Source organism: Echeneis naucrates, chromosome 3, assembly GCF_900963305.1.
Source record: "Echeneis naucrates chromosome 3, fEcheNa1.1, whole genome shotgun sequence".
Lineage (NCBI taxonomy): Eukaryota > Metazoa > Chordata > Actinopteri > Carangiformes > Echeneidae > Echeneis > Echeneis naucrates.
The window spans coordinates 10,865,954-10,882,579 of NC_042513.1; the positions used below are offsets into that span (position 1 = coordinate 10,865,954).

The 16,626-nt window shown below is 38.4% G+C and overlaps 2 protein-coding genes across 3 annotated transcripts; both read right to left on the reverse strand.

Annotated features, from left to right (window-relative positions):
- Positions 1-2,001: 2,001 nt before the first annotated feature.
- calml4a (calmodulin-like 4a) lies at positions 2,002-4,767 on the reverse strand. The gene is made up of 4 exons (XM_029497763.1): positions 4,404-4,767; positions 4,000-4,140; positions 3,703-3,891; positions 2,002-2,439 (listed from the first exon to the last, which is right to left on the reverse strand). The coding sequence occupies exons 1-4, from the start codon at positions 4,531-4,533 to the stop codon at positions 2,342-2,344; spliced, it is 558 nt and encodes a 185-aa protein (XP_029353623.1). The 5' UTR covers positions 4,534-4,767; the 3' UTR covers positions 2,002-2,341.
- A 109-nt stretch (positions 4,768-4,876) lies between these two features.
- On the reverse strand, positions 4,877-13,139 carry cln6a (CLN6 transmembrane ER protein a). Of its 2 annotated transcripts, XM_029497761.1 has the most exons (7): positions 12,971-13,139; positions 10,442-10,562; positions 10,205-10,303; positions 9,334-9,522; positions 7,946-8,001; positions 6,681-6,803; positions 4,877-6,214 (listed from the first exon to the last, which is right to left on the reverse strand). In XM_029497761.1, the coding sequence occupies exons 1-7, from the start codon at positions 13,024-13,026 to the stop codon at positions 5,944-5,946; spliced, it is 915 nt and encodes a 304-aa protein (XP_029353621.1). In that variant the 5' UTR covers positions 13,027-13,139; the 3' UTR covers positions 4,877-5,943. The 2 variants fall into 2 exon arrangements, with proteins under 2 accessions (XP_029353621.1, XP_029353622.1); XM_029497762.1 differs by lacking the exon at positions 12,971-13,139 and having other exon boundaries at positions 10,205-10,342; positions 10,442-10,565.
- Positions 13,140-16,626: the final 3,487 nt, after the last annotated feature.

Sequence of the window (16,626 nt, forward strand, 5' to 3'; positions counted from 1 at the left end):
AAAAAAAGGAGTATGTAGAACAAGTTCTTTCCTGCATTGAGCAAAATACTGAAATAGAGCGTTGAAAATGCAATGTTGGTTATATAAAATATAAATCTTTTAGAAAAGCAGTGTAGAGATTAACACAGTTAACAGTTATTGAAAGCCTGCAGCAGCTTAAAGCATTCCTTTCCATTAACAGGGAGTGAGGGAAACGTGCTGCTTCTGGTAGAAAGGATTTTTGTTGAAAGCAATCCAATCACTGCAACACCTCTTTGGTTGAGCTGACACAATTTATGTCCTTCGGAAAATACACATGCTAATAACAGCAACCAAGTTACAGATGGTTACATCTGAGATGGGAAGTCAAATGTTTTAAGTGCTTCTTATTCTTTTTTTTTTTTACTGGTAATTCAAAATTGTAATTTACTTTTAGTGAGTGTTAAAAGTTACTTAGTAAGAACCTTGTCCGCATATATTATTTATACATGCAAAAACTACTATTTGGCAGAAAAACCTTTTTTGAAACAATCCCATGTTTTAAATTGATTTATTTATTTTTTTTAATTTGCAGGTTAATTAGGATTTTTCAGTAATGTTCACAGGCTGACTTTACTGACACTTTGCAATGTCAAATTTCATAAATTAAAGAAATGTGGTCAGGATTCAGGTGATTATCCAACAGGCCTCTTAATGATAGCTGATCGACTGCCGTTACTAACAGATTTTTTTACATAATAGCCTTATTTGTTACCTCAGTTGTTCATACTCTTGCAAACGTTGAAATAAAATGTTATCCATCTTTTTATCTGCTATCTTGGACCGTGGTATCATACAAATGTACAAAATGATTCTGGAGGTCCCTCAGTTGTGTTTTGTCTGCTAAAATAAGATAGAACTCAGTGAAAGTGGATGGAAATGTATATTGAAATTTAAACATCTGCTTTCCCCTCTGCAAACAGATTTCCAGATAAAATTCAGCCATCACTACCATCATAGAAATATTTTGAAGACTGGCTCTGCATAACAGCATGATATTACCAAGTGTCTCTTAATGTTTGGGAATGTTAGGCTCACAAATGGAGTAAAAATACATGATACCATGCTAACTCTACAATGCAGTCATAACTTACTCAGACTAAAGCTTGAAGTCAAATGGAGGTCTGCTGTCACATCACCTATACACAAGTAAAAGTTAACTTTTAGGTTTCATAAAGGACGGCAAAGATACGCTGAGTAAATATATCTTGGGTAACCAAATCCAGGAATTATTACCTTTTGACTAAGTAGTTGGATTATCGGACCGAGGTTTATAACACACTGACTGATGGTTAGTTATTTTTATGCCCCCTATCATCTGGAAAATGAGTTATTCAATTTATGATAGAATGCTGATGAAGAAATTTTGCACAGTTTTAATAGTTTGCATCATATATTTTGGCATTTGGCAAGACAGACCTGAATATCAGGGAACACTGAAGAGGAAAGTTCTTCCCAATATCTGTGTTTTTCCTCCAAAAAGAGAGAAAAGGAGCTGCTGTCCTCCTGTATGCACACATGTTGTACAAAGAAATTATTTTGCGGACTCCAAAGCGAGTATGCCTGCTGTGCCGAGGTGGACTCTGCTAATCTGATTGGCCAATTGGTGGAGCGATGCAAAAACTGTCGCATTTCTACAGTGCCACTGTGTTGGATAGACTGTAGAAGTCTTTCACTGCAGCCGAGAACTTTTTTTCAATCTCAATTGACTTTGTCCAACAGTGTGATTCTGTATTTTTTCTGTTTTGAAATATTTGTCCTTGTACATTTGATCATTATGTCAGTTTCCGAGCACAAAATGAAGACTCGAGCCAAGCAGTTGGTATATACAATCATTCTAGAGTTATAGTAGATATTAAACACATTTTAAGGCAGCCAGTTGTTTGTTAATCAGTAATGAGATGTATAACATGGATATTTATATACTGTGTTTTATACAACAAAATACAACTTGTAAAAACAGATACTATCTGGCCATATATATTAGAAATGTATTTGCGGAGATTGAAGTCAGGCTTGACAAAAGGTGCATGGGGTATTTAATGGTTTTAAAAATCTGAGTCCATCCACAAATAATGCATTAAAACAGAATATGTTTGTTCCACAACAGTCTATCACAAGTTCTTTACAATATGGTCATTAATGGAGAGAACTGATGGAAAGAGTTGGAAGAAAGAGATTCTGAACTTTAAAATAAATAATCGTCAGTCTGCCAGATAAAAAAACTGCTCTTGTCAACATGTAGATTTAGGAAAGTGTCTTTTCTTTGTAAACATTAGTCAGTCAGTCCCCCCCCCCCCACCACCACCACCATCTTGTAAAATCAGTAATCAACAGGTGGGAGCGTCACCATCTTGGTGAACTCTTCGTAGTTTACTGTGCCGTTTGCTTTGACATGTGCCTCTTTGAAGAGTTCATCCACTAGAAAAAGGAGAAAGAGAGAACAGCTTCAAAAGTGAACTTCATGACAGAGTGCTTCCTGACAATTAATTTCCAACGGTTACTTTGATGTCACACTCGGCAGATTGTTGTTAGAAAGTTTCTAGTGGTCTCATGTTGCTAAAGAGAGAATGAGTGAATGATCGAAGTGTATTTTACAGCTAATTTCAGATTCAATTCACGAAGTAGTACTACAGCTGTGCCGTGTCAATCAACTTTCAACAAAAAATACTTATAAAAGCCACCTTGAGTTCCTCTTCATTATATATATTCATAGCCAGCAGCTATTATCTCTTGCTGTTGTGAGGTGACGTCTGTATCTGCGTCAGTAGTTTGGTAGTTCAATATGATGGATGGCTTCCCTGCTGGTATCAGCTGAGAGTCTTTTAGATATGAACCGTTTAAGCACGCAACACGTACCCATTGGGTTTTCGAGTAGAGATGTGATTAAAACATCAAAACCGACCCCAGAGATTTAACTGAATGACTGAATGCCCATCCACCAACCTCCCTTATTCACGACTTTTGGTATTACTTTCTCATTTCATAATGTTTTCAATAGTAATAAAATGTATAAAAAAGCACAATCAATCACACAGTCTCCTTACATTTTAGTAAACATAGGAACATTCTCAAAATACTGGGATGCTAAAACAAATAAACATTTTGTTTTAAACTCCTGCGCGCCAGAAACCAGTTGGTAGTCATTCGTACACATACAAAACCCATAAAGAGGTGCCAGTTGGATTTTTTTGCTTGGTGAGTACACTGCTTCTCATTGAACAGACATTTCAAACAAATGTATGGCTTTGACACGCTGATGTAAGGGCATCTTGAGGTGTTTACATCCACACTGGGTAAGCAGTGTAGCATATATAGCGCTAAAGTGTTCAACTGTTCATTCAGGTGTTGACTCTCCACTTACTTCTAAGTGGAGAGTCAACACCTGAACTTCATGATTTCATTTTGAATGCAATGTTATTTACTAGATCGTCAAAAATGGATCAAGCACACACAGAACTGCACTATGACCTGGACCATTACTCCATTTGCACTCTTTGGATAATACAGAAAAATGTATAATAACATTTTATTGATGGAATGGACCAAAATAAATTGACTTTGGCTCCATACCACCACAGTCACTTAACAGCTAACTTCAGTCTTTTCATAACAGCAAGCAAACAATCTTTTTCTCCAATGTTGCTTTTTTTTTTTTCTTTTTAGAAAGAGCATCTAATTTACCTTCTTTGTCTGTGAGTTTCTCTCCTAACATAGTGAGTTTGGCTCTGAGTTCTGATGCCTGGATGTATCCTTTCTTCTGCTTGTCTGTCATCCTCAAGGCCTCCAGGATCTCATTCTTGGGGTCTTCCTGTTGTATCTGTCTGTGCATCATTGCCAGGAACACAGAGAAGTCCAGCTCACCTGACTTTCCTAAAAAGAAATTAATGCAGCACAAAATGTGGTCTTGTTCCAACATGAGTCATTACATAGCGTCATAGCATAATGTGTACCATCCTTTTAGTGCATGTTGTACTTTACCGATCTTGTGAACCTGCAGATGTCTCTCAATTTCACCAAACGTGGGACTTGTACCCAGACAGCGCATAACTGTGATCAGATCCTTGGCATCAATCTTGCCCTTTTGCTTCTTGTCATACAAGGAGAAGCACTCCTTGAATTCTTCAGAGGAAAAGGAAAAAACAAATTGACTTTTTCAAAATAGTTTACCCATCGTACAAATTCAGGTTAACTTTGAAATATACTGGGGTTATTCACAGGAACTCGTAAAACTGAAAAAGGCCAGACTTTGATCTTTGTAAGCTTTCAATTTCCTCATCACGTATTAGTTATTAATTATAGGACAACTGTAGAGCACATTTCAAACAACTATAAGTATCTACAGTAGATAGAAAACAACGTGGAGTGCTGTGAAATAACCTTACCATTGATTTGAACTTGTGAGAAGAATTTAGCCTGCAATGTGACAAAAGTCTGGTCAGCACACGAATGTTGCTGAAATATACGAGGGAAGAAAAACGCTTCCTCGTGGAAAGTGTTTCTTGTACTCACCATTTTTGCAGTACCTTTGTTAGTGTCGAGGAGGAAGACAGTTGCCTGCGTCACCTGTGCCTCCACCTCTGTTTAAAGTCCATGACCTGAAAGCCTGTGTAATATAATATGTGTTGCTGTGGAAACACAGACACATGAGGCACAGTTCTGCATTGTCCTTTCCCTTTCCAACGAGGAGACCAACCTTATGATAGTGACGTGACACTGTGACATGATAAAAGGAAGTGGTTTGTAATTCCATAAAAAGCAGGAATTAGTTAGTTAGTTTTGACTAAAACATCATTTTAACAGTATGTGCAAGAGAAATAAAACACATTTATGCCCCCCTCCCAAAAATAAAAGTTGGTCAATTTGAGCATTTTAATCAATATAAACAGAAAGGTCAGTCAAAGATCAGCAAGTAAAGTGTAAATACAATGAGTTATTCTGTACAAAAAAACCAACAATGGCACGGTTATATTGAGAACAACAGAGCTCCTCCTCCTTTGTTCACAAGAGGTGATCGTTTCTACTTCCGTCTTCTTATCTCAAACTCAGGGCAGGATTGACACTGCACTGATGGGATGGAGCGAGCAATCTGAATTCAGTCAAGTGAGCCAATTGGAGACAGCTCTGGATGCGTTAATGATTCTGACCTCAGCGTTCGGTCTGGGAAATAAACAGCTTTTCTCAATAGTTGCTAATAGAAATAATTGAAAGCAGTTTTAAATACTTAAGGTTTTTTGCTTTTTTTATTATGGCTTGAAAACAACCTTTGATTCATAATTCAGTTTTTCAGTCCTTTAGAACAGACATACCAAACTGCCATTCTTTATTCCAGTAGGGCGAGTAGAAGCAGCAGATCCTCCAGTTAATGTCATCCTGCTCAGTGTTGATAACGTCACACTTAATTCTCTTTTATCTATTTTTTTTTTTATTGTATTGGCTTTTGATGCAGTGGCTGATTTATTTATTTTTTTTGGAATACTTGAAATCATTTTTCTTTCTTGCAAATACTTTTTTCCTATTTTCATGCTGCTGTTTAAAAAGGACTGGCCTCGTGCTGACCTTCGTAGGAGGAGAAGGTTCGTGAACCTGTTCGTGAATGATTCAATAGTTAAGTGGACTGGATTCTTTCATGAAGGTAAGCCATCTAACAAATACCATACATATTAGATATTCGCCTCAAGGGCCAATTAAGGAGAAGTGCTTGATCATGATCTCGGATCTCATGCCACAAGGTCAAAGCAGGCTTTTCAGATACTGCATACTGCTATTAAAGAATTTAGAGTAGAGCAGTAGAGCAGTAGAGCAGATTCCCTTGTAAGTCAGAGTCCTTGTGGCTGTAATCACTATCAAAGTAATTTTGTCTGAGGCAGAAAAGAAAAGCATCAGTCAGTTCGTACAAACATGTGGCACCACAGTCAAAGTAAGTCAGTGGTTATTCTTCATATGTAAGGTGTAGAAGGACCAGGGCTCTGGCACATAAACTAGTCCAGGGTACTTGTTGCGCAGCACTGGGTCATTCCACAGATAGCTGACCCACAGTGCTACCAGGAGCACAGTAACAGTGAAACTACAGAACAAGAACAGGCCATTGCTGTCTGGGCTGAGGCCTTTTCGCTGCTGATGTATCACCACAGCAGTCATGGCAAGGAAGGTGAGAAAGAATAATTCAGTGATTTGTCCTTCAGTGACCAGGTACCTTGAGGAAAGAAAAAAAAAAAAACAAAAACAAAACAAGTGATATCAGAAGACTGGACTGGTACAAATACAACCTTTATATATATACACTGCTGCTTCTATAAAGACTGTGTAAGCTCAAAAACATTGGTGTTGTTTTTCAGAAGCTATATTACAATGAAAATGTTCACGTATTCCATCAGTCAAATTTCAAATTTTACGAGCTAATGCTTTCCAAAGAAGTGAAAACAGCAAGTCTTCTGAATCTTTTCAGAAGTATAAAATACAACCTTTCTAAAATTTGTAACTGTGCCGATAAACATGGTGACTGAAAATGGTTCTGTAAAAGTTTCGTTGTTATTATTATGAACGATACATTTGAACCACGGATGTTTTTATAACTATTACATTCCTACACTCTGTTTACTAAGCATCAGCTGGTCAAATATTATGGATTGAAAAAAACAAACAAACAAACAGAAACTGACCAGTAGTAGAGAGCACTGGGCCCCAGCAACAGCCAACCAGAAACAGGCACCTTTTTCTTTTCCTCTGCCTCTGTGAAGCAGCCAGTGAAGTAGATGAACAAAATTCCGAAGAAAGGAATATACCTGAAATAAAACAAGAAGTAGATTTTTGATCTGCACTGCTGACTGCAGACACTTTGGGTGACATTCAGTCATTTATTTGTTAAAAGATGATGCAAAAGGTTTTCAAGTGGTGCAGTATGTGTTTATCTGCATAATAATTCAAGGCCAGTTCAAAGCTGTCTGTGAAGTCCAGAAATTGAACAAAGACTCAGAGCCAAATGAGTTAAAAAGGAAGGAAATTTTAGATGCTGCTGTAGCTGGCTTAATTTACTCAATATTAACGATATAATGAATATTAAATCACAGTTCTATAAAACGGGTTTAATTTATTAGCAGGGTTCAATTGAAAACCTCTATCAGGACACAAATAGAATTTCAATTGACATTTAAACCACTGTTCTATTTAAGGGTACCGTACGTATCAAACTGTTCTATTACCTGTTGTATTGTACAAGAAAATTAACATAGGAGGGCATAAAGGACCTTGTCACTTAATCGAGCTGTAGTGATGCAGCCCATTCACAGAGCCATGAGAATCACAAGAACAGAAACTACAAACCCCCTCTCTCTTTCACACACACCAGATGGAGTTTTTTTTTAATTCAGGGACTTCAAAGTAACTAAAACTGTGCCCCTGCTAGTCCTGTTATTAGATGCTACAATCATATCAGTATCCTTCAGAAGCAGACGGATCTTTGGCTCATATTTGTGATCACATTAGCACCTTATCACACTAATGCACAACAAATAGCAGCTACACAAATGACATTAATATTTTTTCAGGTCATGTGTCAGAGTGTATCCTCCCTGATTTTATGACATTTTTTGAGTTCAAAGCTGCGATATTCTAAATACACCCACATCAAAATCACCAGATATAACACAGCTGTGTCATCCAGCGCAAACTAAAATACTGGCTGGCTGACAGAAAATGTTCCTGAATCGGCTTGCTTCATACATGCCAATGGCTATTAATCAGTCTTTTCATTATAAAACCTAAATTGAAAGATTAATAGTGATGGTTTCCAGCACACTGTGACTAGCACCGGTGTATATAGTCCCCGTTATCTGAATTGGCATTTGACTTGACTTAATTGGTTTTCTTTCACTGTGTGTTCTCAAAAGAGCAATGAAAAGTTTCAATAATAACAAGAAACACATACCACATCAAATGTCCCAGCTGTTCATCATAATAATACAGCAGCTCAAAAGAGTCAATCTGTGGAAAAAAAAAGACAAAAAAAAAGAAAATGCTGTATTCTTACTATAAATATTTTGCTGTATTGACACATCTATTTCAGTGGCAGGGTTTTTTATGTTGTATCATGAAGAGAGCTTGCTTTTTAATGCAATATTGCAATTTACTGTTCAAGTTACCATTTCCCCCACATACCACCGCAAAAATGTAATGTGTGGAGACAAACATTTGACCACATAACAAGGTGGAAAGTAGTGAACAAATCTTTTAAATTTAAATTAAATTAAATTTATGGTTAATGTCACACACTTTACTGTTTCTCTATTTAACATTTAAATCACATGTAAGGGCTGGTTAACCTTGACTTGCATTTTCTCATTTTAAATATCTTAAAAACCATTTATTGAAATGTTATTTTTGCAGGATTTAATGAAAGTGAAAAGTTCAAAGTGTAATGAAAATTACACTTTGATTTGTCGTACATGAATCCTCACTGAAGAGGAAGGTTAATGCATTAATTTTATTAATTTGTCTTCAACTGCATATCCGTTTCAGGGTCAGGAGAACGTGAAAACTCCACACAGAAAAGCTCCAGACTGGGAACTGCAGCACTAACCACTATACCGCTGCCTCATTAAATTTATATTTAAATGTAAAACAGCGCGCACATCAAATATCTAAATACACTTGGCTTTAATTCACACAACTTCAATTCATCATCAAACAGACTTGTGCGATACAAGTACATTGCAATTGGAATATTAGAGGGGAGTCCTGGATGTGTCAATGAGACCTAATTTATTTTGTATTGCTTATATTTAGTGTTTTCCTTAATGTTCACTTTGAGTTTGGGTCTGATGTGAGCAAGGGAAATTCATGTGTAGAGTTTTCATGTTCTCAGTAGGCACAACAATAAACAAAGCCAGCGCTTAAATCCTAACATGAAACAAATATATTTAGGCTACACTTCACCAATCCTGCTTTCATCTTGCCTACTGTTATGGCAATTTATAATAGCTTGTTGAACCACATTGTTGTCAAAAGATGTGATCACAATGGAATGGAGAAAGAAGAATAAGCCTCACTCAAAAGACCAGATAAATTTTATTGGATCAAATTAGACACACATTTTGTTTGTTGTGTTGACAGTTTGTGTCGCAAGTGAAGAATTTAGGTTTTTATAATCATATTCTTATCTTTTTTTAAATAATCAAAAGTCACTGAATAGTCATGACAAGTGTCACGAAGATGTTTTTGTTGGATCACATTTTGACAACAATCTGGAAAATTTGCATAGGGGCCAGTCCTTCTAAATGCCTAAATGGAAACACTCTACTCCACTCAGAGACTGACCAGTGACGCAGGCTTGAGGTCTTTGATGATGGGGTTCTCTCTGACTGACAGGTGCAGCTGGTAGCCGCTGAGGATCAGCCGGTGGTTGATGGAGTCTCCCACCAGATGGATGCTTGCTCCCATGACAAAGGTGATTATGCAGAGGTAGACTGCTGAGCGAGGCAGTGCACTGTGACCACGCTCAATCAGCTGAATGGAGCAGCAACATAGTCATCATTTATATCTGATGAAACTGTGTCTTAAAAGAAATAACATTATTTTTCTTGCTTTTAGTTCCATCAGAGTCAGCTGCAGTGATGCTCTGAGTCAGAAAAACATTACCTTATATCTATAAGGTAAACTTATGACTGTGACTTACAGTCATGTTGTATCTAGAAAACAGGCCAATCTGTTCTGCTATACCTTTTAATGCTAAAGGGACACTATGCTCTTCAGCGTTTTTATTTAAGTTACTTTTGTTTATCCCTTTATTTGATAGAATCAGAAGGAACAGACAAAAATGTCAGGGAGTGTAAGAGAATGAAAAGCATCAAATGGTCCAGCCAGCAGGGCTATTATTATTAAAATAATTATGACCTGATGATGGAACTAAAAGAAAAATCCAAAGAAAAAATAATTACTGTAAAAAACTTTTTAAGTTCAGAGATTAAGGCTGTCAAAATATTTCAACTATGTTCTATATTGATGTTAATGGTAACTATCATTCACAATGACATCTAAGGTTACCATAAAAATGTGTTGAATTCAGCAGTAATAAATCTGCTATAGTTAAATTAAATATAACATAAGTGATATAATGCCAATTTTTCTGACATTCCTCACATTCATCTCTTTGACAATTATCAAAACATCTTCCTTTCCTAAGACTTACCTTGAGCATCAGGAATGGTGTTATTATGTTGTAGGCCATGTGGAAATAGTCCCCAGCGCTGGGCTTGTTCAGGGGAAACCATTCCAGAGGAAGGATGATCTTAAACATGATACCAAACTAGTGAGATTCATTGTTCCCCTAAAATGCAGTGCAAACATCCATTTTAACATCCATTTTTGCAACTCATAAAACTGCATGAGGTACAGCTTAAGTGACATTTGCACTGGTCCTCCTTACCATGACAATAGGCCGTCCAAAGTCAAGTATCCAGTTTTGCAGTGTCAAACTGAACCACAGGTCAAAGTGGAAGTGGTGCCTTTTCTTCTGTGGTACATTTTCCTTAAAACCACAAGAGGTGCTGCAAGGAGACATTTACAGTGACTGTCATTGCAATGAAGCAGCGTTACAAAAGCAAAGGGCAGCTGAGAGACAGTTCATTTATCACAAGTTAGAATACTCTTGTAAAGTAAGGTTTACTATGGTGCTTACTTGTTACTGCTGTAAAGTTTAAGAAAATGAAACACATGGTTGCTCTTTGTTATCATTTTGTCTATTACTACTTTAAGTGCTAGGCTTTGCCATCAGACAAATTTCAACAAAGAACTGCTATATATATATATATGTGTGTGTGTGTGTGTGTGTGTGTGTGTGTGTGTGTGTAGTGAAAAGTGTGGTAATGATTACCACCATAATAACTGTGTATAATTGTGCCTGCATTCTGTTAAAACACTGTCAGATGATATTGCTGGGTGATTTGCTGTATTATTCCAGGTTCCTATGCACTGTGTGTAGGTGGGACATTTCTTATTGCACACTGCCACTATGAGGAATAATGTGAGTGTGTGCACCTCTACTTAATCAAACATTTTATCAGATTTAGCAAAAGGAACACAGGCTGCTTGTCAACACTAGAAGAACATCTGTATAGGATGTTTGGGAAATGCATCTTGTATATATAGTGATGTTAATGCTCGAGAATCGATGCTGATGATGTTTCGATGCGTCGCTTCACCGTGCGAGGAAAAAAAAACAAACATCTGTCACGTGACTCCCCAAATGACGCTTCATGACGTCACACGCATATCAGTGGGGTTTTCAAACTCCCACAATGCTTATAAATACATTTAGTTACCCTATATTCTGACATTAAACAATACAAGACTAAATTGATTTAGCCTATTTAATGGGGCTCTCAACAAAGCATTTAAGTCATGAAGTCATTTAGAGAAGTATTTAAAAGGCAAAAAGAAGAGTGTTTTTTACTCACCTTTTGTCTCTCCCCTAACGTTAGACTCTCCTACAGTGTCTATTACAATTGCATGCCTATGGTCAATAAATCATGGAATTTAAGTGATGACATCATAATATCAGTTAGGTTAAAGAAAAAAACTATCAAAAATTAATTGTGAAACATACTCAACAAATACCTTGACTCTTATTGTTACATGCTAATATTATCGTTCACATCGGCCAGCAGACATCGTCATATTTAACCGCATCAAAAGCCTCGAAACATTGAACCATTTCAACACAATTGCTTCATATTCATTCACTGGTTCAAAAGGCTTCAGCTTCTCCCTTACTATGTATACATATAGCTCCCACACAAATCCCTGTACATGTCGGCAGCATGTACACTACCTTCTGCTAACCCACGATGCAATACACCGCCTTTCATGATGAGAAAATTACCACTGAATGGCCCTGTCAGAAATTATATAAAATCAGGATTTGTATGCCTCTTAAATCTCAACTCACAGTTCGCTGTTGAGTGAAATTTTCAGTCTCTCTAATATTGTTACAGTACATTAACCATTTTGTCATGCTTCTTGACAAGTGTGTTCGGTACTTCTTTCTAATAGAACTATGAACAGACCATGAGAACATGAACCTCTCAGATGACACAATTACTTTGTGGCATTCTCATGCGTGTTAGCAAATCATTCCTAAAATGTGCCATGTTTGTCATTTTTTTATAATGTAATTTTACTTGTAGGCATAAATGTTGCAAAGCCATGAGTTTGTAATAAGTAATAACTATAATAATAAGGTTTATGGTTTCTTTATTGTCATTGTATTTATACAGCCAGATTGTACTATGTTAAGAGTTTAGACATAAAACATTAATAGATTAATAATAGGAACATTAAAATAGTATTGCTGCTATTGAGAGATAGATAGTATACTGAGTATTGCACCAGATAGCACAGAAAATGAGTTATGGCACATGGTGTACAGTTATAGTTGTGTATTAATAAAACATTGAGCCTATAGTTAGGTTATTAAGATACTGATAAATAGACTTTGAATAAACAATTACACCGTGCTTTAAATTCAGATTATGAGATACCAAATTGCATCCATTTCATCAGGAACTGGGGAAAAAAACAACTTTTGGGCAGAGCACATATTATCATAAACTAAACACCCTCGTGGTCTGGGCTGTTGGTTGAAAAAATTGTGCAGTTTGACGTGATTTTAATAATTTCAGTGAATGTCCTCCACAGAGCCTGCTCAGTCACGTGACACGAGCAGAAGCCCGACGACGAGAAGAAAGTAACACAACCCAAACGGGTTGTGGGTCACGTACTCGGTGTTCAAAGGCAGACACTTTTTTTTACCACAACACACAAAGACAACTGATAGAAAAGCGGAGATGGTTTCAGTTGTCGTTTTGAATAACTTTCTCGGAGAGTAAATCTGGCTGACAGCAGAGCAACAGCTAATATCGTGTCAGGATCTTTAGCTCAGTTTGGAGTCTCACACCTGTTTGGTTGTGTCCTCTGTGAAGCGCCGCCTCGACGTTTCCGGGTCGGCAGCATATTAAGGCGGGGGTGAGCTGCAGCCTGTCCGGCTATCGGTCCTCCCTAACGGGGCCGAGGCTCAGAGGAAGGCGGCCTACCAGCACCGGACCAAGCTGGAGCAGGGGACGTCTCTCCGGTCCGCACTTCCTACTTGGCGCCATGACTCCGCCCCCCTGCTTCATCGACCAATCAAAGCGTTAGGTTTTGGGTTTTACGCTGAGCTGTGTCTTGTGGCCACTGATTTAAAAACAAGTAAAGTTTTCAATATGGTGGGCTTTGCTGGGATTATTTTGTATGGTATTTCCCCTCTGCATATTAATATATAGTAGATAGTGACATTTTTATTCATTTCAAAAATTTGGCCTACATGGCCCGAGGCAATTGTGGATTGTGGGAAGAGTGAATATTTTGTGAATTGATATAGTGAGCAGAGTGGTCCATGAAGGGTCAAACCTCTGCTGATCTGCAATTTCGTAGTCCGCACCACAATTGTGGCAAACTTTCACTTCCTTTTTTGTACTGTCGGGAATGCTTGGACTTAATCCTGCTGCATCTTTCTGTCTCTCTTCCTCAACAAAAAGCCGAGCTGTTTCACCCGCAACGATTGTGATCTGAGTTTGCAGCAGCTCCTACTCATCTTTGGAAACAATTATCAAAAAGAGCATCTATAAGTGTGTTTACCACAACGAGTAATGTCGTGGTCCTTGTGTGTTGTTGTGTCTGAAGCGGTGGAGTACTTCTAAATTTGCGGTCAATATCTTTGTGCAGAAATAAAGTTATGTTAAATAAATTCCTCTGCCCCTCATGCCACTTTCTCTGTTACCTGACTGCAGCTGCAACCCTCTCCTCTCTGTCTCTTCCTTTCTGATGGGGCTCCCAAACTCAGCTGTTTCTGTAAAAGATAATGTTTTGTGTCGGGCTTTAATGCAAGCTAGGCTAATGGACGTTAGCATTAGAGCTGTCCAGTTAGCTTACGTTACAAGCTAACGGCCCTGTTTCTTACCTTGCTCTACGTTTCTCGTCCCAAATTCACCACCACCACCTTTAAAAAAAATTTGTATAGAAAATACAATCTCAACCCTTTATTTTCTTATTCTTCTTTGTTTTCCTTTCTGACCACTGGATGATGGACTGATGCTGACTGGACATTTTCCTACCGAACTACAGACAACAGGCTAGCATAGCAACAGTAACCAATGGGGGCGGGGCTTAGCGAAGGATCGGTGGCCAAACCATTTGTTGGGCGGGGTGGGGGGTTACAATTACGAAAAATTAGAAAGAAAACAAGTTATAAACTTTTGTAACTCAAATATTACAAATCTCAGTGGGTGATTCCTCACTCTTTTACTGGTCTAGTCTGTGGACGCGTCCTGTCTCCGGTCTGGTCTCGGTCCGTTCCTGGAGGGGTGCCAGACCGGTCTGGTCTGGTTCGGCCTAGGTCCTGGGGGGGGCGCCGTATCTGCATTAGCCCAGTCCATCACTCGCAACCAACTAACTCCGTAGACACGTTCAGGTGCCCACACCGGGAATGGACCTTTACATACACATTACATTACATTTGCATTCATATTCAACATTACATACAATCACCATTACACCATTACATTCATCATTACGTACAATCACCATTACATTACACTTACATGAACACTAACCCCGGGGTTACATTGTCAAATCCCTAGCGTTGCAGAGTTGCATTTACGTCACCTGACCTGACCGTGATGACGTACCACCCACGTGAGCTGGGATTGGCTCCAGCATCCCACGTGACCTCTTCTAGCTCCGTGTCTACGCCTGTTGACTTGTTTAAAATAGTAAATAAATAGAGTAAATAAATACCATGCTTTGTTGCTGAATTTTTCTTGTGTATATGCTACAGTTTAACCGGTTGATCGATCAATGACAATTATTTAGACCTATAGCCTATTTTATGGGCATGTCGTGCAAGAGATAACAGATGATGTGTAGGATTTCGGGAAAAAATATTTTAAGTGTTCAGTGAATGGATCATTGACTTTCGTATGTTCTTTATGGTAAATGGACAAAGTTGTGTTCAACGAGTTCGTGAATTATGAAAAATACGGACACTAACCGGTGGGTGTTTCCGAGGAGCAGAAATATGTCATTCGCAGGCGCTCCGCCCGTTTCCAAATGAACGGTAAGCAATAGTAACGTTATACGTCAAATCTAATGTCATCAGTTCGTCAGTCGAGCATGCTAACCAGTTAGCTAGCAGTCCATTTCGAAGCGACTAACTAGTGTAAGTGATCCGGCAGTGATGTTTACTTAACGTAGGCTACACTCGCACAGCTATGCTGGCATCCATTTACACAAAGATTGACAAAGAATGGACGAACAAATGCATTCTCAATTTATTTTGTTATATAATAAATACCATACCAGTAACCTACACATTGGCTTGTTCCATTTCGCTTTCCGTACACCCAGCTGTGTTTCTGTTTGCGTTTCTTCTTTAAGTACGCACGGTAACTTAGCAACTACGCACGACTCAGCAGTAAATCAGCGTAAAGGGGAACCAAATCGGTTGACACACTGGCGCACCTGCAGCTGCTTCTGTAACGTTACCCTTTGTACTTACGTTTGGTTATAAAAACTTCAAAAAAGATGGGATCATCAAGAAAAAGTGCAGACTGCAAAGTATATGGTACTAAAATTAAGGCCGCTGGTTCAACCACTTCAAATTTTGTCAGACACCTGAAAACTCACCCGGATCACATTAGCGCACATGGACGGTTAGCAAACAAGCTTAGCATCAGCTATGTGACGTTACCTTATTTCGGAGTGATAATAAAACAGCAAATACTTTGAATTTCTTAGATATAGCTGGGCAGTAGTCTTAACGGACCGGATAGCAGCAGATGACGGAACGCTCATTACGACCAGAAGAGACTTGAGACTTGACACCTGACCTTCACTTGCCAGGTGTTTACCTCATTCCCCATTATACTCTGGGTGGCTTTATTTGTTTCCATGACAAAACCATCCTCTTCCATCTCTTTGTCACCAACGTCCTCTACCTTAACAACACTGTTGGTTCTCTGCTCATTTTCATTTCTAAGTCACCATGGCAAAGTCTGTTTTGCAGGCTTAACCAACCAAAGCAGCGAGTGCTTGCTTGAGTGATCTGAAGACAAAGCACATACTCTGCAGAGGTCACAGCCGTAAAGGGGGCAGAGTTGACCTTTTTGCAACCTCTTTTTTTTTTTTTTTTTTTTTTGAGATGACACACTGCCTTTCCTCCTCAATGTCCAGGACTGCAGCCAAACACTCAGAGAGAGAGTGAGAGCCATCAACAAGGTCCCTGTAATGCTTTTGAAAATGTCCAAAATCAGATCTGCCACAATAGCTTTGGTGGGCTCGCCAACAACTGCCACTGTGTTACTTCAAGAAAAATTATTTGATCAGTGAACGAAAGATGTCCAGTCTAATGTCCAATATCTTCACTACCTTTGAAAATATGGTGATTGTTGAGCGTATTCTCCTCGAGATCTTTGAGATTCTTGGGTTAGTTTATACACACCGATCTGTCAGTGTAAGTGGAGCAGAACTGAAGACAAACTGAAGGTGAAGGCAGAATCCATGTATGGTCCATTCACA

Coding starts and splice junctions, on each gene's coding strand:
- cln6a (XM_029497761.1), bottom strand. CDS start 13,026: ATGCTGCCGACCCGGAAACGTCGAGGCGGCGCTTCACAGAGGACACAA. Junction 9,523..10,204: donor CACCATTCCTGATGCTCAAG/GTAAGTCTTAGG, acceptor TGCTCCATTCAG/CTGATTGAGCGTGGTCACAG. Junction 8,002..9,333: donor ACCTCAAGCCTGCGTCACTG/GTCAGTCTCTGA, acceptor TTTTTTCCACAG/ATTGACTCTTTTGAGCTGCT.
- calml4a (XM_029497763.1), bottom strand. CDS start 4,533: ATGGTGAGTACAAGAAACACTTTCCACGAGGAAGCGTTTTTCTTCCCT. Junction 4,141..4,403: donor CTCACAAGTTCAAATCAATG/GTAAGGTTATTT, acceptor TTTCCTCTGAAG/AATTCAAGGAGTGCTTCTCC. Junction 3,892..3,999: donor TCTGCAGGTTCACAAGATCG/GTAAAGTACAAC, acceptor ATTTCTTTTTAG/GAAAGTCAGGTGAGCTGGAC.